Genomic DNA, 22,718 nt, shown 5'->3' on the forward strand with positions numbered 1-22,718 from the left:
CGTGCCCACATCCATCTCTGTGTGTTGTGTTGCATAGGGGTGGATGCGTGGCTGGCAGCTCTCTGCCCAGTGCACCCATCTCCCTGTAGAGGAGCAGTGATCAAACCTTCAACACCCAGAGACTGCTTTTCACTTTAGGTCCTAGTCCATCCTGCTCACAACACTGCAGAGCCTGAGCTGCTGTGGGAAATGGGACATGGGTGCTTGGCAGGCAGCGACATGGCATCAGCTGGGCCCAGCCTCACGTGGGCAAGCCCTTCCCTTGCGTGGCAACAGGGCGAAGACTGGCAGGGAGGATATGGCTGGGATGGTATAACATTGGTGGTTGCATCAAGACAGGAGATAGGGACACAGATGGATGAACATGACAGACCCATCCCTGGGAGCATCCCTACTCACCAGGCCTCCTCGACTTGGGGCACGGCTTTCCAGCTTGCTTCTATCTGCCAGCAGTAGCCCACAACCCAATAAGCCTGTAGGGCCTGGTCTGGGCTTTAAAATCTATTCAATAAAGGTTGCCTGAAGCCTGACCACATTTGCAAGTGAACCAGCTAGGAGTGAAGACTTAGTTCTCTGACCCCAGCTGAAGCTTTTCTGACTGTCCAACAGCATGCCCGCCCTTTTCTCCTGGAGCTGGAGGCAGGGGAGAGAGAAACTTTGCCGCCTTTCACATCCTGGCATGAAACACACCCTGGGTGGCCCAGAGTCTCCAGAGCAGGGGTTAAAATTAGGAAAAAAGCTGATGATTTTGAAACTTGGAGGTGGGGGACTCAATAGGAATGGGGAGATGCAATGGGGGTAAGGTTTCCCAGCATGGAGCTAGTGGGACCTGCCTTTCCTCATGGTCACACCAGAGCCACCAGCCTGGCCTGGAGACAGTAGCAAGCTGCAAAGAGAGACCGTGAAAAGCCTGCACGGCGAGAACCAGTAAGGGTGGCAGATAAGAACAGGCCGAGCAAAAACACAAACCAGAAGCTCCTAAGGAATTTTGGAAAGGAAATGGGGAATTAACTGCAGAAAAGGGGCAGGATGGGGGGGAGGGAACATGCACAGCAGTTTATGGTTCACAACAAATAGTCTGTGCCACCTCACCAGGCACTCACCACCTCTTCTTCCTGCTCTGGGGATACCCAGCAGCCACTGTCACTGGGACAGGAGCACCAGGAACGGGCAGACAGACAGATCTTGGGGGTTAGATTCCAGCAGGAAACAAGAAACAAAACCAGGAGAATCTGGGGAGAAAACACCATCCCCACTGTGTTGGTAAGGGAGAGGAGGCTGCAGGTCTTGTCTTGCCAGCGGGTAGACAAGGAACAGCCAAGGCCAAGGCTGGCAGATGCCAGGTACCTCCCGAGGTCCCGTGGTACGTACAGCCTTGCTCAGAAGGCATGTCACTTGGGTGTCTACCCACAGCCCCACAACTATTTCTGGGGAGCTGAAAAGCATCCCCTTTTTCTCCCCTCTTGCCTTTGCTTCCCAGCAGGAGCCTCACAGCACGGGGTCCCCGGGCGAGCAGCCCCCTCAATCCGCCCCTCGGCCTGCAGCTATTTTAGAGAAAGGCAGGAGGTATTTTTAGTGCTGCCAGCTCCCAGGAGAAGCTCTGAGCCTCTGAGCCACAGCAGCTCTGGCGCCAGAGAAACTGCCGCTGCTCTGGCTGATATTTCTTGTATAATTAAACTCAATCCATTCCGGGGACTGGGTCTTGGCCACCAACTCAGCAAGAAGGGGAAGGAGCAGAGCCAGAGAGCCCGGGGCTGAGGGCTCTGACGGATGCTGGGAATTGCTCTGTGAATGCTGGAAAAGCCAGGCCTGAGACTTTGGGGGAAGTTTTTGCCAGGCACAAGGAAGTGGGATGGCTCCAAAAGGGGCAGGCAGTGGGATTTAATGGGAGCAGGACCCAAACCACCACCTTGGCAAAGGCAAAAGAATCCATATCATCATGACCTCATCTCACTCCCCTGAGGGAGATGGACTCAAAGTGGATGTCCAAGGCTGGACAGAGAGCACCTAAAGGCAACTTGGGAGAAAGCAGTAGGATTAAAGAGCACCTTGTGCCTGCAGGGCAAGCAGGAAAAATCCCTGCTGGTAAATAAAAGCCATGGAGCTGGAGCCATGTAGGAAGTTTGGGGGCTGTCTGGTTAGCCAGCATCTGGTGAACACAAGCTGCGGCTGGACGCTGACAAGCAGCAGCACAACCCCTCCTCCTTCCCACGCCCACCGCCCCACATCTGCCTGGGGGCCCCAATCTGCCGTCAAGGAATGGGGAGAATGACAGCCCAGAGAAAACACAGCACCCGCTGGGTTTCAGTTGGGTTTTTTTCTCTTATTTCCCTGTGCAAAAAGAACAGAAGCATTTATTCCTGCGCTCCTTTAAATTTCAAGATACATTTCCAGCGATCCAGACACCAAGCTGGCATTCCAAGCAACAGTATATTTTATATAACTGATTCGGTTGGTTGGTTGGGTTTTTACCACTTTATGAAGCCATACAATGAACTGTAAAGAATCCATCATCTGTACAATGGGAAGACAACAGCGGAGTCACATTCAGACACGGACACGGTGTGACCGAAGTCATCCTGACACACGTGACAACCTCATGGGGGCAAGGATACAAAACATAACGTCGGGTTGGGGGTTTTTTTATCCATCTATATAAATACACAGAAACGGGTGAGTCTAAAAGTTTGAAACTGTTCATTAACACTGATTAGCAAATAAATCTGTAACATTCCTAAAGTAACAAAGACAACAACAACAACAAAAAAAAACCCCACGCTTAACACGGGAGGCACAGGATTTGCCAACAGAAACGTTGGGCTGTTTCCTTTCTTTTTTCCTTTTTTTCTTTTTCCTTTTGAAGGAAAAGAAGAAGAAGAGGGGAAAAAAAAAAGTAACCCCAAACCAACCTCTCAATTTGCAAAACAAACGAACGAAATGAAACAAGCCCCTGCGGGCTCCTTTGCTGTCTGATCCTCCTGCCTGCTCCAACGAGAAGGGTTGCCTTTTGTTGATGCTGCTGTCTGGGGTTTTTGGGGCAACTGGTTTCTTTACCCGCCCGACCTGCTGGGTGGGGATTTACTTTGCGCTTGGGTTCAAGCGGTTGAACTCGTTGGAAAATCAATGCCCGGAGGCTGGATTGGGGTTTTTTTTTTTTCCTCCCTACCTGGTTTGTTTTCCATGTGTGGTTTGACCAGGAGGCAGCCTGTAAATGTTACATCCAGAGTAACCCCAAACTTTGCTCGATTTAGCTGCTTAAGCCCATGAACCCCCTCCCCATCTCCATTGGCGATGCAGGGCTGGCAAAGACCATGAGATGGATGCATCCATCAGCAAATGATGACGAGGATCACCTCCCCAAAATAGCTCCCAAGGGGGGCAGGGGGAGGGCAGAGCTGGAGGGAGCCCCACTGAACCCTACATTTTGCACATTGCAGGCTCTACCATATGGGACAGGCAGCAAACAACCCTCCTAGGAGCATCTCCCAACAGACAGCAACATCGACAGCAAAGGGAGGATGGGTGGGAAGGGGCTTCTCCAAAGAACAAACTGACACAAAAAAGGGCACGTACGATAAATTTACACACGCAAAAAAAAAATATATATATATATGGGGAAAAGTGCGTTTTTAAGGATATCTTTGGCAAGAATATATGCAGTTCTTTGTGCAGGAAGGAGGGATGTGTGTGTTTATGTGTGTGTGTGTGTGTGAGCGAGAGAGAGATACCATCCGGCTGCTGACAACGGCAGCGTGATTACAACGATGTATAGCTGGGCTTAACTGGTGCAAGCTCGAATCTCAAATACCATGACTGCATTTAAAGACCAAAGAAAAAAAACAACAACAACAAAAAACACCAAAGCACAAAAATCCAAAGAGTCTTTTCTGTGCCTTTCATAAGGAAAAAAAATATAAACATTAGGTCCCCACCAGTCTGGAGACCTGGGCGATCCTCAGCGCTGGCTGACGGTCTCTCCCAGGGACAGAAAGGGAAGTTACACCTAAAAATGTAACTTTAAAAAGGAGATAAAAGGAGGGGGAAAGAAAAAAAGTGCCTTTAAAGGGAGCTGACAGACGCCCGGCTATATCATTGGAAGGTGATTAGCTTTGTGTTAAACAAATACTATAATCATCAGAGGATTCTGTTAGAGACTTGGATACGGTCTAACTCCTCAGCTAGTGGGTTAGTGGGGAAGCCGTGAGCGGCTCGGGACCCGAAGCAGGCGTGATGCTATGGGCAGGTATCTGCTGGGGTCGGCTTCTACATGACAGCTCTGGGGTGCTTAGATCTGCTTCATTTGTACGGGGAGAAAAAAGAGTTTCAAGCACCGATTTCCGAGGCAGCAGATTAAAATAAAATTACATTACTTTCTTCTCGTTTCTTAGCAGTGAGAAAACCAAGTCTGAAAAATAGAGGCTTTCAAAAATATATCTTTATATATCTATAAACACAGTGTCTTCTCTAATTGGTGAACGGCAGGGTGAGGAGATTCTGGGTGAGATCACCTCTCATCTCGCTTGAATTTCGCAGAAGGAGGGAATCGCTTTTTTGGACACATCAATAACGAAAAGGTCTCTGCATCCCTGCGGCCAGGGAGCCCAGGAAGGGGGAAAGCCTCCCTGCCCAGAGCCCCCTGACCTGCTGACATCTCACAACCAACTCCTCGCTACGCATCCTTCCACGCTCGCTCTGGTCCATCGGTCCAGCCTCCGGCCACACCAGCCCCGTCCGGGCACCCACAGTACACACGCGCACACACACACCGCTCACACACACATCACCCCGACACTGGGGGGGTTGGGGGGCCCCTGTGCCTCTTCCCCCATCCCTAATTTTCCTTGTTCTGGAGCTTCTTCTAACATGCAGGTGTTTCCCTGGGGCAGGGGAAGTGGGGGGAGATATAATGGGGGAGTTACAATGCACAGAAAGCAATATGGCAAAAATAAATATTCTCGGAGAGTAAATTGAACCTTTTTCTTCCTCCTTAAAATTTTGTTAGCTTACAGTATTTTGTCAGTATAGCTTGTGTATATATATACTATAGCTATCAAGGCAAAGGCGGTCCAAGGAAGACAAGCTCTCAGCAGGAGGGGGCTGCAGTGCTAAGTTTCTAATTTTTGCCCCCAATAGACTATCTGCACCACTTTCCACTGAAAACTTCTCCCAGAAAGCTCTCGCGGGGGGATATTTGCAGCAGAGGGCTCAGCAGTGACCCCACGGCTCCATTCAGACTGTTCCCCCTGCCCCAAACCTGCACATGTGACCAAAGCATCTTCTGCCTCCACCCCACAGCAGGGACCTTTGCTGGCTGCACCTCAACCACAATCCCCACCCCATGGGGGCACAGAGGCTCTTGGCCCCTTTCACCCCCTTGGCTGGCCCTCCTAACCTCCCAAAGCAAAGGGAAAGGCCGACCGGGCCAAGGCCACTGCAAAACTACAGCGCACTCAGGGGGCACGAGCCTCCAGACAGCCAGTTTTGGGGGCACATGCATGCCGAGTGGGGTGGCTCTCGGAGGACCTTTTACCTCCCCACTGAGCCAAAGCTGCCCGGCGACTGCAGGTCCTTTCTTTTTTGTTGTTTTTTTTCTTTTTGTTTTAAATTTTCTTCCTTCTTTTTTGTATTTTTTAACGTGGCCTCCAAAACAAAAGGAGAAAAAAAGCGCCTGAGTTACTTGTAAATCATTCGCCTTTCGTGCAACTGCAATGTCCATGCAATTTAAAAACTGCTTGCGCATCTCCGAAGAGCGAGACCGGGGCAGCCACGGGCCTGCTGCTTCACACAGGGAAGGAACCCACCTGTGCCAGCATCCGCTATTATTATAGTTACTATTATTATTATTATTATTATTACAATGTTTTTCTTTCCTTTCTGGTTTGTTGCTGGGGTTTTTTTGGGGGGTGTGTGTGTGTTAAAGGGAAAGTGAGACGGGCCGCAGGAGAAAACTGCCAAAGAGGACCAGTGACGGGAGAGAAAAGAGGAAGATGGAAGAGGAAGCGACTTATCCATACCCTCCGGGGAGGTTCCTGGGCAGTGTCTGCCTTCCCCAGGCATGAGGCAGCAGGAGACCCACTCGCCAGCTCCACTCAGGCTGGGGGGCACAGGCACCTCCGGGCAGCTGGGGAAATGCCAACATCTCCCTCTCCAGGTGGACTCACAGTTGCTCACCTGTGACCGGCGCTGGGCTCTGGGTCGGCAGTGGAGGTCAACCCATGGCCGAGCTCCCCAAGGATGGACGGGTTCAGGACCAAGCCCCTCAACACGCCCCCAGCAAGTTGCCAGGTGGCTGGCAAGTTTCAGGGGGCCAGTGAGGACCCTCCACTGCAGTCGGAGAAGGGACGGTTTCTGAGGGGCATCTCCTCCAGTGTCCCACAGATGTGGCCCACATCGCTATCTCCTACAGGTCATTTCAAACACACAGCAGACATTCACTAATGGAGCTGCTGGGATGAAGCTTCTTCCATGGGTTTTGCCAGCTGTCTCTCTGGTTTTTTCCCAGATGGAAAACACCAGTCATGGTCCCACAGTCAGCCCCGAGTGGATGTCACCGCTCAGGACCGTGATGCCAAAAGCTGGGAACATGCCTCCCACGGCCACTTTCGCTTTGGTCGCCTTCCCTGCGACGGGATGTGCATCCTGCCTGGCGTGACTTTGTGGCTCTCTTATGTAGGTGCGTGGCTTTGGTTCCTCTATGTGTGTATTTGGCTTGTGTTGAGTTTTTAGGGGTTTTGTTGGGTTGGGTTTTTTTTTTTGTCATTTGCCATTTTCCTCCAAAATGCCATCCCTTTCCCCCCCCCGATTCACTTCCCTCTCCCACAATGCACTTCCTCACATTCCTTCTCGGATCAGCTCCAAGTCCTTCTCCAAAATTCAAGAATCACCCACAAGTGCCAGCTCATCTCTTCTGGCCAGAGCCAAGCATGACCCTGGAGACAAAGTTGACGATGGCTGCAGCCGGCTGGTCTGGGTCCAGCTCGGCAAAAAGGTGGCAGATGTTGTCTGTGGTGCTCCCTTGCTTCCTGGCCACAAAGCCGAAGAGCCTGAGTGGGGAGAAGGCAAGAGGCTCAGTGAGGTTCTTCAGCATTGCTCACCCAAGGAACATCACCACCCTTTTGCAGCATGCTCTTGTCTACCCCTCTTTAACATCTACCTCACAAAACACAGGAGAGATCCCAAACCGGCCTACATGAAGATCCCTCTACTCTTCCCTTTGCTGCAGCTCCTTTGAAGGCCAGCACTGCATTTCTGTCTTCTCTTGGCCAAGCCCTCTTGCTCTGACCACTCTCTCCTAGACCATTCCCAAAAAGGGACCTGGCAGATGATCACAGCATTGCCTTGGTTTCAAAGCTGACTCCTGAAACTACCGGAGGTGTGATGGGCTGGCCATTGGAGTGGCCCCTGTGTGAGAAGAGGGCCATGTGGGGACACGAGGAGCTGGGTGAGACCATGCAGTTATTTCCATCTGCCTCTCCCCTGATGAATAAAATGTCCCTTTTCTTTTTTAATTAGAACGTGCAAACTGAAGTTATAAATACAGGGGAACAGAATGTGAGACAGGCCCAGGCCATGGCATTTCTAATCGGGGAGGGGAAATGTCCCAGCAGCTGGACATCCTAATAAAAATCCCTCTGCTAACACAATGGCTAAAATTAGTGGGAATTGGCCCTTGTAAGTGGGCTGTGGCAGTGTCTCTGTGCTCCCATGGGTCAGGACAGGAAGGACAGGAGGAAAGAGTAAAGCTGGCCCATAGCTCATGCACCATCAGCACAACCCATGAACTGGCTCCTGCTGACTCTGCTGGGAGAGTTTCCGGTAAGGCCAGTTCAGCTAGGGCCATGCCTGCTCTGACCAGGAATTTGGAGTTGAAAGATGCTTCCCAAGTCCCCAGGACCATGGACTCATGCTGGGGTGAAACATTCCTGCAGCAAGGAACTGAGCCTATTTCACGTGTGGCCAAGAAGCTGAGCTGCACAGGCCACCTGCCAGCCAATGCTCCAACGTAGCTGGTAGCCACCCCAACAGCAGCTGGGAGGGGGGGTAATCGTCTGGGAGGCGCACAAAGCACTTACTTGGCTGGGCCACTGCCATCGGTTTTAGTCCACCTGCAAGGAGAAGAGGAGGTGTGAGGGATGGTGACTCCTGAACCCCACAGAGAGATAGGGTCATGATGAGGGCCACTGCACCAAGGCTGGAGACCCAGCCTGGCTTTGCACGGGCTTGGCTCTGTGGGAAAAAACCTGATGCACCTCTCCCCAAGCATGAAGATGCTTGAAGACACCAACAAGTGACCAGGAGAAGATGGTATTGCTCCACAGTATCGAAGGGGACCTTCCATCCTTGCTCTCTGCAAGAGCCAGGGGGACAGAGCAAGCAAAGACCCTGCTCCCAGCAGCTCAGGAGCCTGAAGGAGGGGAAGGGGCAGGGGACATGTGCTCCACCTAGGTTAGGGCACTCACTTTCGTTCCTGGGGGTCCAGGTTGCAGAAGGTGACGGTGTTAAGGGGGTAGTGTCGTCGGAAGAACAATCTGAAACACAAGGCAGGGAGTGTCAGTGCCAGTGAGGCCTCACCTCTGCCCCACCCCAGCCCAATCCCACCAGCACAGGGGACACTCCCATAGCCTCCCCTGGGATGCTCCAGTCAAGGACAAAGCCCAGCCCTGCCCATGACCAATTTCATGCCACCCCAGGGACATCCTTCATCACCACACTCCCTGGATCACAGTCCTGTAGGCTTTGGGGACCCAGGGCCCCCCAGGACCCCCAGGGACACGGCCTCAGGGGCTCTTACTTCCTCTGGTTGTCTGTTAAGGTGATGCCTTGTGCGGAGACTTTGAAGTGGACGATGGTAGCCGTGGGCGTGGGGTCGGCAACCAGCGTCTCGGCAACAGCCTTGGCGATGGCCTGGGGGCCCGTCAGAGACTCCATCTCCACAGAATTGATGAAAAGGACATTGCAGGCTGGAAAGGGAGACAGCAGGCATGGATCCAACCTGTACTCTGAGCCACACTCATCCCATGGCAGCCGCTCTCTACTCACCCGCACCCTGTTTGAGGAGGTCCGTGGCTGAGTTGGTGGCTGATGCGGTGTCTTTCTTTTCTTCCATGGGATCTAGAAGACGTATATGAGATGGTTATTGCTGGTCCTTCACTTGGGAACCCACCCTGGACCCCACAGGGGGGTGAATACAATTCCTCCTTGTCCTGGTTCTTACCTCGGTCAGGAATAACCAGCTTGCAAGGCAGAGCCAAGGGCATGATGGAGTGCTGGTACACCAGTGCCGAGAGACAGCCTGGGGAGAGAGGAGAGATGATCAGCACAGACTGCGGACACTGGTGCTAGGTTGCTGTGGGTCTGGGTGGATGGGAACAGCCCTTTCTGGTGGGTTTCTGCACTGTGGTCCCTAATGCCACATGTGGCAATTCCTCTTGCTGAAACCATCATGACCACGGAGGGATCAGAGAAGGGGCAGAGATGCCAGGGTCGCCTTAGGAACAACAAATGGGGCAGCGGTTCTCATGCAGTGCCTCAGAGCATGTTAGCCACAGCTTAAATGGAAGAAGGGGAGCCCCTGCCCTCCACCCTGCCCACCAGCACCATTTGTCCCACACGTGTGCAGAAAGGTACGTACCAGTGCACAGAGGCACATTTGTGTGCACCCACGAATGTGCATGACACCAGAGGCTCCAACTGCCCACAGGATTCGATCACGCAGGGACAGGAGGCAGTGAAAGAGGCAGGGGCTCTCTCAGACACTTGATAGTTTTGCTTTCATAGTCCAGCAAAGGCAAGGTTCTCCCAATCCAACCCCACGTGTGGGAAGCATGCTGAGGACACTCACCAAAATTGGGCTCATTGGGACATCCTTTTAGTTTCACACCCCGTGGGCTGGTCTCTATGAGGAAGTGCCTCACCAGCTCGTTGGTGATGTCTCCTGGAAAGAGACAAGATGTTCTCACAACACAGCCACCCTCCTCCTCCTACTGCTCTGCAGTCCCACAGGATAAAACAGTGCTGCAGCTCAAATCCAGCCCTTTGTACGGGGTTGACCCCAAGCCACACTCTCCCCATGGTGTTGGTGGGCTGGGGAGGCCATGCCCATTTCACCAGGCCAAAACTCAAGATGCATATGCCTCTGAGCCCTCAACAGCTGAGGGAAAAGGCTGTCTGGTCCTCCCCTGTGACCTGGAAGGGGAGAGCTGCAAGGAGGGGATCCTGCCACATCAGCACATACCCAAGGGCACAAATGGTTCAGCAGACCCAGCTGCCCGCTTCCACGGCTGAGCGATGGAAAGCATCTGAGCGTGGGATGCAGCAGGGCACACAATACCTTTCTTGTTCTGCTGTACAACCGTGGGAGGCGGAGAAGCAACTTTCATGGCGAGGCCGTAGGCTCCCCGGAAGGAGTGGCTGTCTCGGATGATGAAAGCCCCCGGCTCCCTGTCCTTCAGCAGTGCAATGGCTGCAGGAGAGAAGGGCAAATGTCAGAGCTGGCATGGGGAGAGCCGGCATGCTCCCTGAAACCAGCAGGTATGGGTAAGGATGGGGGTCCCCAGCTCCATGGCCTTGCATCTGGGCACCGTAGTGTTACCCTCCCCCTGCACATCTGGAAGTGGATCTGTGGCCAGGCAGGGGCTCATCTCCCTACACCTCTGCTGCCCTTGCATGAGTGTCCCAGAGCATCCATTCCCAGACCAGCTCTGAGCTGCTGGAGAGCAGACACACATTAGGGGCCAAATGGTGGGACCTTGGTGAGATGCCCCTGAAGGCATCTCACCCCCTCCATGTTCTCCTTTCTTATTTTAGCCATGTCTCCAAGACCTCTCTGAGCTTTCCCAAGTGAAGATCTGGGCGCTTTGCACCATAAACTACATATATCCACTGCATGCTGTGGGGACTGGTGTTCCTCCACCAAGAGGAAGGTTTGAGGAGCTCACATCATGCAAACCTCCAGATGAGCTGGGCTTCAATCCCCCTCTGCAATGGTCTGAGCATTCTCAATCCACCTTCACTCCTAATCCAGCCCCCAAGGGGAACCTTTACTAATCCCTATGATCCCAGATACAACCCAGCTCCCACATGTGGCTCACTCAACCATATCCGTTGCCCTGTGCCATCTACTCACCCTGCTCCCTGGAGATGTCTGGTTTGTACCAGTACTTGGAAGTGTCCTGCACAAACTTAACGTTGGCACGAGTCTCGGGGCTGATGTCTGCAAGGAAGGAAGAGAAGATAAGAAAAGTTAAAAGGTGCTGTATCTAAAACTCCACATGAACTTTGAGCAAACCCAGCTAAAGCATCAATACTTCCACCTCCTCTCCGCCCCAGCGCACTGTTTTAACTTCAACCCAGTCTTCCATATCCAGTCAGGCTGATCACCACCTGGAGCTTATGGGGCTTCTGGGCATCTAAAGCTAAATCTAAGCACAAGGGCCCTCTGTTTGCCATACAGAGAGAGACAAAATGAGAACTCATCATTTAAAAGGGAGCTGGCCAGGTGAAATGAAAGCTGTAGGAGGAAAGAGATATGTCCAGAGGGTGATGGGGAGATCCTCAACTTCAGTGGACTTTCACTGCTCTCTAATGTTGAACATTTGGCTCATCCATCATAAAAATAAATTCTTCCCTTTATCTTTATTCCATGCAGAGGAACTGGACAGGTTGACTTATCCTGGGAAAAACAGCCCCAGTCCGAGCTCAACCCTGTCTCACCCAGTGCCCATCAGTGGCACAGCCCCAGTGGGACACAGTCCTCTGGCCATGAAGCTGTCACTTTGCTCGGGCATTGTTTCCAATCACCTGCTTTCCAAAAAACACCCGAGCAAACAACCTGGAGGGCCGGACAGTATCTCTGCTGGAGATGTGTTATCACCTCTCTGCAATCTGGTTGCCTTTGCAGAGGCTGGGGGGGGCTCACTCCCCTCCCCAGCCTGCTCACTAATCGTTACAGGTTTTAATTGCTCGTGCTTGGCCCCAGTCACAGCGAGTCACGGGGCCCACAAAGGGCTGCCCGCTTGGCAGTGAAACCAGCCCGGCAGCCGGAGCCACCACTGCCCCGTGGCTTTATTCCCCAGGACCTATCAGCCTGATCTTGGCGTCACCAAGGTGTCCCGTAATGGGAGCCAGCGAAGGCCTTCCGGGCACGGCAGCACCGGGGCCACGGCACACCATTTCAAACAAGGAGGGGTCTCAGTGGGGTAAAGCCTGCTGGGAACAAGGTTGGGAGGTCAGCGTATCCCCACGGCAGAGCAAAGCCGCCTCCGGGTGCTTTGATCTCCCCATACACAACTCGGGGTGCTGTTTACACCAGCAATGCCGGGTCGCTGCTTTTCCTGTTTGGATTTGTCAGAAAGCACAGGAAATGGCCCAAGCCCCAGCGGTGTTGGACAGGAGGAGTCAATCAGGACACAGTCACAACCCCTTCCCTGCCGGCCATCAAGGGAGGAGGAAGGGAGAGGTGGGGTCCTGCGAAGGCATCCCTTACCCGGCATGGAGAACTTGGAGAAGTCCGGCAGGGTGTGGGAGAAGGCGACGGTGCTCCCACCACTGGGGCTGGACATGCCACTGGACAGGGGCGAGGACACCTTGCCGTTGACGGTGGCGTAGTTGGGGAGGCTGTTGGAGCGGTCCCCGGCCGACATGCGCCGCTTCTCGGGTAGCGCAGGCTGCAGCGTGGGGCTGCCCTGGCGGTACCCGGCTGAGTCTGGCGAGGAGGAGTGCGGCGTGCTCGTGCCAGGGTAATAGGCCGGCGAGACAGGGAAGGACGGTGTGGAGGGAGGCTGGTAGCCGGAGGAGCTGCTCTGTCGAGACAGCGTGCCGTGCCTCTCCTCTGGGCTGGGGTAGCCGTACAGGGGGCTGCCGGGGGGAAGGGCTGTGGTGGTTTGATGCCTGGCCAGGCTGGGGCTGCCTGGCGGGGCCACCAGGTTGCCATGGGCCGCCACAGCGTGTCTGCCCAGCCCAGGGCTGCCAGGAGCACTGCTCATGTTGGGGTTGACGGCTCTTCGCCCAAAGCCAGGGCTGGACGGCGTGTTGGTAGCCACTGTCCGGTGCAGCGTGCGGGGGCTCCCTGGCAGGACGTGGACCCCCATCACGTTGACCTGCGGCTGTGGCCGAGCTTGGAGGTCTGGCTGGAGGCCGGCTCGGCCATCAGGGTAGTCGGGGCTGGTGTACATCGAGCTCGGGACACCACCTTGGACCGTTGCAAAGGAAGATGGAGACGAGTTTTGGTAGCTGCTGTGAGCAGAGGCCATCTGAGAGCCGACAGGCGACCGGTAATCGGGCTCGGCCGCGGTGTGGGGAGGTGTAACCGTGTCATGGGGGCTGCCCTCTGACGGGTAGCTGCGGAGGGAGGCCCTAAGGAGAGAGGAGGAGAAGGGAGATTCAGCAACACCCCTTGCTCCTGCTGCTGGCTGGCACCTTCCTGTGAGTGGTGCAGAGGGAACCTGAGGTATGGCACCAGTGAGCTTCTCGGTTGCTCAGAGGCAACAGTCACCTGGGATGGGTCCTGCTCAGCTGCACGAAAGCAACTAGAGGCAGCTTTAGTTCCACCCCACATCCCAATTTCCTTTCAAAATATGACCTTCTGAGAGATGTGTCCCTTTTCCATCTCCTCTCCAAACAAGATGCCTGACTCGTTTCTCCCTGCCAGCCTCGCCAGGGGGGGAGAGCAGACATGGACGACAGTTCTTCTGCACCACAAGTGACTAGTGCTCAGCCTAACCTGAGGTTAGGGGTTAGCACAGATCCCATCCTTCCTCCCAGTCCAGGGATTGAGTTCCCAATGAGATGCTGTTGAGGCCTAGCAACCCACCAAGTGACACCAGAGACCACCAAGTGACCACCCAACTTTATGTCCTGAGGGCAGGAGACATATGGCTGACTGGGCCCCCTGAAGCCTGCGTGGGGAGATGGGGGTCCTTGCAAAGGCAATTTCAGCATGGGAGGAAGCCTGTGCACCCGGTGGGGTTTGGCCCCTGCCCCACCAGACCCTAGGCCCTGCACCCACTGCATCCTTACCCATCCACACTGTGAATGGGGCTGCTGGTGGAGATGGGGCTGGGGGCGGTGAAGGAGTTGCTGAAGGTGCCGTTCCTGGAGGGTCCCTCAGGGCCAGCGGGCTGGGCAGTGGGCAAGCTCCCTCCCCTGCCCGTCGTGGCTGTGCGGGCCACTGACTCGACGTAGCTCCTGGGCTCTGCAGCAAAAGAGAAAGGGACACAGATGAGCCCACAGCTCGCATGGGAAGGGGACCATGCCCTTCCTGCTATCCCCATTCCAGCCAGTGAAGGTGCTTGACCTGAGCTCCTCCAGTCGCATATTTTGCCTGTCCCTCTTCCCCCAGCGGTTGTACAAAACCACATCTGGCTCATCTGAAGACCACAGTCATAGCAGAAGGAGGGCAGTCCTGCCTACCCCTTTCCCTGAGGTGACAGGAGCACATGAGACCATGGCCACTTCCTCTGTCACAGCCCCTCCACCCTGCTCTGAGTCAGTGTCCCTCCCCACCCGGGATGCCACACAGCACACGTCCTGCTCCCTGCTCATCCTCAGCCCCTAAAAATAGAGCTGGTGACTCTGCCCAGTCTGCACTGACTCACACAGGACCAACAAGGATGCCCCGTGGTCCCTGCCCTGCACAGCCCACCTCTGCCAGCTATCTCCAGCAGGAGACCAGAGAGCAGTTTCAGCTATTTCCACTGCAGCATCCAACACTCTCACTCCCTCCCAGCCCGCCTTGAAACCAGAGCCCATGAGCACAACCAAGAAAAGCAATTTTGCTCTGGGGCCGCCGAGCTGTCCCACACCAGGCTCAGCGGGCTGGGCTGGCCATCACCAGCTACAGCAGCCGCCAGACACAGTCCCCCTCCTCCCTTTCCTCCCTGCCTCCTGCTCTATCCAGGCTGGTCCCCATCCCTGCAGCCCTTATTCCCCCTCTCAAAAGCCGTGCTGGAGGAGGGGGCTGCAGTGTGAGCCCTGTGCCCCCTGCCATGTGCCACCAGCCACCTTTCTGCTGGGACAAGAAGCCCTGAGCAAAACCTGCAGGCGACAAACATGGGCTGGGCATCCTTACAGGTCCCTGGCTCCATGCTGGCCATGCAACTCCACAGTGGTAATTAACATGACAAACATGACTATTATTATTAGTCATAACAGCCAGGCTTCAGCCAGCAGTGCTCATGCACAACTCCCCGTGCTCTGCCAGACCAGGGCCTTGCAAGGAAAAACACTGTCATAGATCACCCTCCTTCCCCCGCAGCAGCATCTCTGTGCCTCTTCTGCCTGTAGAGAGGGGAGGAGTCCATCCTTCAGGCTGATCTCACTGCCCAGCACTGCTGAACCACCCCAGAAAAGATATGAGCCAAAACCAGACTGAGGACCTCAGCACGGGCTGGGTACCAGCACTGGAGGCAGGACATGTAGCTCTGAGTGACAGGGACAAGGCCCTGCCCAGGAGGACGCCCAGGGCAGCTGCAAGAAACTCATCCCCTCTTAGGTAATTAAATTAATTTCACAGCTACTCACTTTTCCCATCCCCAGCTCCCCACTCCAGACTAAAATTAGCCAGACAGTACATATGAGTCAATCTGTGAGAGGTAAAGACCAAAGGGCTGCAAAAATGCCAGCCCCTCCTGCAAAGGCGGGGGCTGAGGAGAGGCAGGAGCAGGGATGTGGGGAGAGGAGACAGCATACAAGTGTCACAGCAAGGTGTGTGACCATGGGTACAGGTCTGAGGCGTTTGGTTCAACACAGGACAAAAAAGAAGAAAGTGGAAAATAAAATTACAAAGTTTCAGGCAGGATTTTTTTAAGTTGAAAAATATGATCTTGCTTCCTGGTGTTTTCTTGGAAGATGTTGGGAGAATTGAGAGGCTGTGAGTCACCAAGGAGGTGGGCAGTCAGTCATTTGAGAAACCTGAACCCGAGCAGGGCCGTGCTCTGGCCAGAAACCCCCAGTCCTGCAACTACAGCAGGCTGTTTTAAACCTCCTCAGAGAGAGCAGCCAGGCTCTTGTTAAGCCAGAACACCAATCTCTTCTCAGAGCTGCAGATTCAACCCTCCAAAAAGCCATCACATTATTAACGAGCACGAAGCAGGGTAAGAGGCTGGTGGTGGCCATACAGATTAGGCCAGCATAGAGCTACCAGACATCCTTGCTCTGGGTTGACCATCATGTAAGTGGAAGGTAGAAGCAGTGCAGCTTGAGCTCCTGTGGGTTTGGTGGAAGGAGAGGACAGGCAATGTTTGGGTGTTTGGAGGCTTAAAGTTGGACAGAAGTGGTAAAGGACAGGGGTGAGGGTGACTTATGAGAAGCCTGGTTTTATCACAACTTTTCTTGCTTTAATGTACCCAAGAAGCTATTGCTGAAAAGTCAGCTCTGTCAGCAGAACATTTTCTCCAAGTAAACATATTCTCCAGTATTACACAACATCCACGTTCGGGTTTGAGGAACTGCCGGGGAGAACTGCTGACAGCTCCCTGGGCTGCAGGAAGCACTGCAAAGTTGCCAAGAAGAGACATCCCCTCCCCAAAACCCATCCTGAACACCCAGTTCCCCATCCTGGCCCTGAGGGCCCAAAGTTTAATTACAGAAGAAAGGAAAACCACCCAACAACCATTAGATAGTAGGCGGCACCCAAGGATTCGCAGGAGATGTGCCGGCCCAGAGCCCGCAGTGCCTCCTGCATCAGTACAGACGCTCCCGGGCTGACACCCCAGCTCAGCCCCATGCTTGGCATCCCCTGAGAGGCACAGCCCAGGGTTGGGAGAGGTGAAGGGAGCTCGGGCAACCTCCCAGGCAGCGGAGGATGCACATCAGCTGCCGGCGCTGTGCCGCTGCCCGGCCGGCTGAGCCGGCAGCACGCTGGTGGCCTCTGCTCCTGCTGACCTTTTGTGCTGCACTTTGGGTTATTTTTGCTCCAAACAGCAGCACCAAAGCCAGAAGGGGAGGGCGGGAGCCCAAAACTCAGGCTGCTGCTTCTCCCTGCACCCCACAACAGTCTCACCCAAAGCTGGCCAGAGTGTGCCAGCACCCCTGGCATGCCACTGGCGAGGATGCCACGTGCTCTCAGCTTCCATGGATAACTGCTACCCAACGTGACACAACTCAAGGTCCCACTGGACATCAGGGAATCCAATCACAATGCCAGGCACGATGTTCCCCTCCTTGAAGGGGAGCAGGATGGACAAGACTGAGGCTCCTACAACCCAGGGGGCCACTGCAAGGGAAGGCTGCCGGCACAGACAGCCAGAACCTGCTCTGAGTAACAGTCCCAGCAGCGGGAATGAGAGGGAGAAGAGAGAGACTGAGAGAGAAAAGTCTTTCTTACCTTCTTCAGAGTCACCGCCTGCCTCTCCTTCTAGCTCTGAGAGACAAAGGGGCAGGGGAATGATGGGAGCGGGGAGAGGAAGAAGAAGAAGGAGGTGTGAGACAGGAAAGAGAAATCTGAGTTAAGCAGCTTTGCCTGGCTCAAGCAGGAGCATACAGAGAGCAAAGGAGAGCCCCACACTTGCCCAGCACTGCACCCCACACTGGAGCCAGGCCTCAGACACCCCCAGGAGTCATCTGGGCACTCCAGAGACAATGTCCAAAGCCTAAAGGCTGGTTTCAGGTGGGGAAGAGGGAACAGCCTGACAGGGAGGCACCGTGAAAGGCTGCTCTGAGAAGCCCATCCAGCACCAGAAAAGCAACAGCTGGCTCTTGGGGGCAGACCAAAAAGAGTCTCACTGGGTGGCATCAGCCAAGTTGTGCCCCCCAGGTTCGGATGGATTTTGAGGAGTTTACCCTCCACCCTGAGATGGGCCAGGAAGCAGTTCTGGGTCCTGGATAGCAGAGAGCTCTGGCCTGGCAGTCTGCTCTGGGACATGTCCTCAGAACAGCTGGGCCTTTGCACCCGAGGACAGTTCAGTGGGCTGGAGAGGACTCTGGATACTGTCTGGCTAACAGGCTCAGCTCCCAGAGAACAAACACTCTACAGCTTTGCTGGGAAGAAGAAGGGATGAGGAGGGAGTGAGGGAAGGAAGAATCTGGGTCTGGACACAAATCAGGATGCCAGGGTTTTTCAGCCTACCACTACTGCAGACCCTGCTGGACTGAGCTCCCCCAGGGTAGCACAAACCTCTCTCCAATCTCACATAGTCCCAGAGTCCCCACAGGAGGTGACAAGGATCCCAGGGCCACCTGGCCTCTAAAGGAAGGTACTGTCAGAGACATACTCCCCACAAAAAACACCTGCAGCCCCTAGAGTCACACTCACCTCCCACTGGATGCAGCAGGATCTCGGCCGGGTTGTGAGGTTTCAGTCCCAGTGCTGAGAGCGGGGTCTTGGCCAGGCCAGGAGGAGAACGTGCTGTCAGCATAAGGGACACTGTTAGTGGAGGGGTGGGAGGTGAAGCTTCAGGAAAGCCAGAATTGCCAAGGGGTACAGAGCCCCAGTGATTCATTCCACCCACCAGCTAAACCATGAGGCTGCTGGGAAGAGGAGATGCCCTTGCAACATCCCAGGGAAGGGCACTGATCCCCCTCTCCATTTGGGAGTGGGCACACACAGGGCAGGAGGTGCCCAGGGACAAGTAGCCTACCCCATTGCAGGGCTGGCGGGATGGAAAAAGGGGGTAATTCTCACCAGGGGAGGCCCAGACCCCATCTCCCAGCACTGACCCCATATGGGAATGGTCCCACCATAGGCATGAGGCCTTTCATTGCCCCTGTGCATGCCACAATTCACCCCAGCTCCTCTCTCCCAAACATTAACCCCCCGTCAATCCCCTTGTCTGGCTGAGCCAGTACCGGGCTGTCCCAGAGCAGCTCATCACCCCCATGAAAGGGGACACAGGGGCTGCCAAAAGAACGCCCTGCCCTCCAAACCAGCTCAACATGCTTGCACAGAGCACATTCCCCAAGGAATGGCAATGTACATGTGAAGTCTGTACCCCTGTGCCCACATGTACATACCAGGAGGAGCTGCATATGTAGCCATGGCTATGGTATGGATGCACTGGCAGTGTAGGGCAGCAGGGATTCATGGGGCAGGGCAGATCCCATCAAGCTGACTCTGTCTCGTCTCCCCTCCTGCCCTCTGGGTTTGGCCCATCCCCCTGATGCTCCATCTCCCCAGGGGAGGTCTCTAGGTGCCATCACCAGCAAGAGGGACTGGAAGGCACATCCCTCCTGCAGCATTTGAACGTCCCTGTCAGCACAGGCACGGGCATGGGGCCCGTGGCGAGGCCGGGAGGCGGTGGGTCATGGAAGCTCCAGAGCAAAGCCAGAGCCTCACCCCAAGGCCAGATCCCCCTGGCAGCCTGGGGCTGGAGCAGACGAGCAACTGAGTCTCTGGGAAACCAAGACAGCAGCATCTTCCCCAGTAGGTGTCCAGTTCCCCCAAATCTGATTGCTGTTAGCTGACAAGCCACAGGGTCCTTCCAGGGCTGGGGACTCCGCCAGGACCAGCATTTCCCCATGGAGGGGAATCACTCCTGTATCCCCTCCAGGCAGTACATTAGCAAAGCCTGCAAGCTACAGCTTCAAACTTCCCAGGCGTCCCCGGCTGGTGCTGGCTGAGAAGCACTGCCTCTGGACACATCCCCAGCCAGGCTGTCCCCATCACCTCTGCAAGTGACTCATCCTCAAAATGAACCACTGTCCCACTGCCAAGGAGCTTCTGCCCCAGGGCCAAGATCCCTGGTCCCCAGGAACAACGGGGCCATTTCCGAGCTGCCAAGTGCCCCGGGGACGCTCCCACACTCCAGTTGCTGCATCCCATGAGACAGGGCTCAAATGTCAGCGGGTTGCAGGGAAGAAACAGCAAAGGCACGGGAGGAAACAGCCTCTAGCCCCATGCACTTTGAGCTACAAGGGGCTGGTGGCCCCATTCAGACCAGGATGTGGCATCAGAGGGGGCTGTGCCCAGCCTGAGTATCCCCAGCCCTAGGGCATCCCTCAGCCTTCAGCCTACAAAACTGTTTTGGAGGGTTTGGGGGTGCTGCTGCCTTTTTGGTGGGTTTCCCAGCTGACCAGCTGCTCTGTTGCACTGGCCTAGTCTCAATCATGTTGTGCCGACATTGAGGCTGCTCTTGCAGGGCTCATTGCTCGAGGCGGTCACAGTCCCCACACACCCACCATGCCTGCCTGGTCAGGGTTAGTCAGAAAGGAGGTGTGCCAGCCAGAGGAGCAGAGACAGGTGGCGTGCAAAGGGCTGCCATCTCCCAGCTTTTTCCCCATCCTGCCCTGGAAAGAGCAAGCAAGAAGTGGCACAGCATGCGAGAGTCTGCCCCAAGCCCCTTTCCAGTCTTCAGTGCCTCCTTCCTCCCCGCAGCTTGCCTGCTTCCACAGCCTCACCACCTTTCTTGCCGTGCCAGTAGGAAAGACAGGGAGCTGCGAGCCCAGAACAGGGTGAGAGGACACTTTTGGACCCTGCCTCTCTTACCACTGAGTCACAGAATGGTCATTGTTGGAAGGGACCTCTAGAGATCATCCAGCCCCATCCCCTGCCAAAGCAAGTTCACCTACATCAGGTCCCACAGGAACGTGTCCAGGTGGGTTTGGAAACCTCCAGTGAAGGAGACTTCACACCCTCCCTACCAGGGCTCCCTCACTTGAACTTTTTGTGTTCCAGGTTATGCCCGTTACCCCTTGTCCTGTCACTGGAGGCAGTGTCGCCCCTATCCTCCTGACATCCACCCTTTAGGTACTAATCTCTTTAAGTACTAATAGGTACTTATCCCACCTTGGAATCCCATCCAAGAAACCCTCCAGTGACTAGAGGGTGGAAAAAAGCCAGTGACTAGAGTGACCTCCAGTGGAGGGGTGGGAGTGACCAGAGGGTGGATGACATAGAGCACAGGATGCTGATGGCAACGTGGAGCAGTGGGATGCAGAGGACAGAGGAGGACAGAGAGGAGGAATGATTAACATGGTGGTGGGTGCATGGAGTCCAGAGCTGTCTGACCCTGGGCAAATCTCTGGTTTGCCAAGAGCCCCCCACTGATCCCCTCCGCCTCCCGGAGCCGCAGCACTTACAGGGGTCAGAGTAAGGGGTTTGTGGAGAGACAGGGAAGGCTGGGGTAGGGGAAGAAATCTCACCGCCGACGGAGGGTGGGCTGGTGGGGGAGGAACCCTCCATCTCTTCAAAGGCTTCCTTGTAGCTGTGGAGGTGAGGCTGGGGAGAGCAGGAGAAAGGGTCAGTCCCATCCCTATGATGGACACAACCTCCAGGATACCCCGAGGAGGAAGCAGCAGGGGCAAAGGGAAGGTTTTCACCAACTACTTGCTAACCACCACCACCACAAAAACCATCATTGCTCCCCAACCCTCTGTGATGCTGCAGATGCTGATAGTTTCATACCCCTCTCCCATAAGCCTTCTCCTTCCCCAGAGGCATTTTCCCCCCCTGTCAGCCATCCCCCGATCCCAGCATCCCCTCACCCAACAGACCTCTTTGGGCCTCCCTCCAGGGTTGGCCGCGATGGTGCTGACCACCTCCGGCGAGAGGACGGTGGGGCTGCGGGGCGAGCTGGGCTCCGGAGAGCTCTTCTCATAGTGGCTGTCACTGGGGGTCTGCTTGCGGGAAGGGACGGTGCTCTCCTCGGGGGGTTTCTCCTGGGACTGCACCCCTGCAGGGCAAGCACAGAGTGGGAGACGGGTGAGGAGCTGTCAGTCGAGATGGGGACCAGCAGGAGATGGGCTGAGGCTGATCTGAGAGGTCTCCCCAGAGCTGTGTGCCACAGAGGGGAGATGGCAGCTTCAGCACTCACTTGAATCCAACCCCTAGACTAGCACAGCCAGCTTTGAGCTGAAGCGGATATACCTTACAGCAGGGGCTCAGGGACAAGCAATAAAGCATGACAGGGTTGTAGCTAGTGCCTGGATCACTGCACTAGCCCTCCCTATCACCATAAGACTTGGCATCAGGGACAATCCCTAGCAGTAAGGGTAAGGGGCACAAGTGTCCTGTGAGCAACCCAGCCTCACGCAGCATCACAGTGGAAAAGAGCCGCAGCCCAAAGCACCAGGCTGCATCCCTGCAGCTGGAGGAGGCTGCAACCACAGCAGCAGAAAAAGCCTGGTTTTGTGAGTCCCCAAGGCAGAAGGAGCACCAGGTTAGGAAGAAGGACCACAACAGAGGGATGGTGAAGGGACTCCCAACAAACTACTGCTGATCTCCTACCCCCCAGCATGAAGCCCTTCTGAAAGACAGGATCAGCATCTCCTTTCCATCTTGCCCCAAGCCTCCTTCCCAGACTCTAGCACCACAAGCCACTGGTACACACACCTCGGGGGAAGATGGGAACAAGCAAGTTACTTGGATTTTTCCATGCTGCTAGGATCTGGTAGATCCTACTGGAGAGCCCCATGGGCTGGGATTAAGTCCAGGAACAGGGACAAAGCCAGTGCAGGGCAGGGGGGTGTGAGAGGCTGGGATGAAGGTTGCAATCCCAACTCTCCCATCACCCAGCAGAGCCTAAACACAGTCTCTGCCCCATCTCATCTGACGAAGAGGTTAATTAGAGCTCAGGGACAATAGTGATGAGTTCAGTGCAGGGGAACCACACAGAGCATGGTGGGCGCAGCTCAGATACCTGCGGGACTTCTGCTCATCCCTGGGACCCACATAGCAATGGGGTGAGCCCTGGTCTCAGCCCCACTAGCAGAGGTGACAGCACGGTCCTCTCCACCTTTCCCACAGAAGCAGGGAACACTCACACTCCCCTTGGTCAGCATGTTGG

At 55.1% G+C, this 22,718-nt stretch overlaps 1 protein-coding gene across 12 annotated transcripts in view; it reads right to left on the minus strand.

Annotated features, from left to right (window-relative positions):
- Window positions 1-2,302: 2,302 nt before the first annotated feature.
- The window catches only part of TNS1 (tensin 1), a 65,957-nt gene continuing 45,541 nt past the window's right edge, over window positions 2,303-22,718 (minus strand). For 6 of the 12 annotated variants that reach the window (XM_062004718.1, XM_062004725.1, XM_062004714.1 and 3 more), the window contains 15 exons: window positions 21,427-21,605; window positions 21,013-21,151; window positions 18,251-18,343; window positions 17,324-17,359; window positions 14,017-14,191; window positions 12,485-13,353; window positions 11,126-11,212; window positions 10,331-10,462; window positions 9,842-9,934; window positions 9,215-9,292; window positions 9,040-9,111; window positions 8,792-8,960; window positions 8,460-8,528; window positions 8,073-8,105; window positions 2,303-7,043 (listed from right to left, as the gene is read on the minus strand). In XM_062004718.1, coding sequence (XP_061860702.1) covers window positions 6,899-7,043; window positions 8,073-8,105; window positions 8,460-8,528; window positions 8,792-8,960; window positions 9,040-9,111; window positions 9,215-9,292; window positions 9,842-9,934; window positions 10,331-10,462; window positions 11,126-11,212; window positions 12,485-13,353; window positions 14,017-14,191; window positions 17,324-17,359; window positions 18,251-18,343; window positions 21,013-21,151; window positions 21,427-21,605 — 2,369 coding nt within the window. In that variant the 3' untranslated portion in view covers window positions 2,303-6,898. The remainder of the gene's footprint in view (window positions 7,044-8,072; window positions 8,106-8,459; window positions 8,529-8,791; window positions 8,961-9,039; window positions 9,112-9,214; window positions 9,293-9,841; window positions 9,935-10,330; window positions 10,463-11,125; window positions 11,213-12,484; window positions 13,354-14,016; window positions 14,192-17,323; window positions 17,360-18,250; window positions 18,344-21,012; window positions 21,152-21,426; window positions 21,606-22,718) is intronic. The other 6 variants (XM_062004719.1, XM_062004724.1, XM_062004726.1 and 3 more) reach the window with 4 other exon arrangements.

Source organism: Colius striatus, chromosome 11 (genome assembly GCF_028858725.1).
Source record: "Colius striatus isolate bColStr4 chromosome 11, bColStr4.1.hap1, whole genome shotgun sequence".
NCBI lineage: Eukaryota > Metazoa > Chordata > Aves > Coliiformes > Coliidae > Colius > Colius striatus.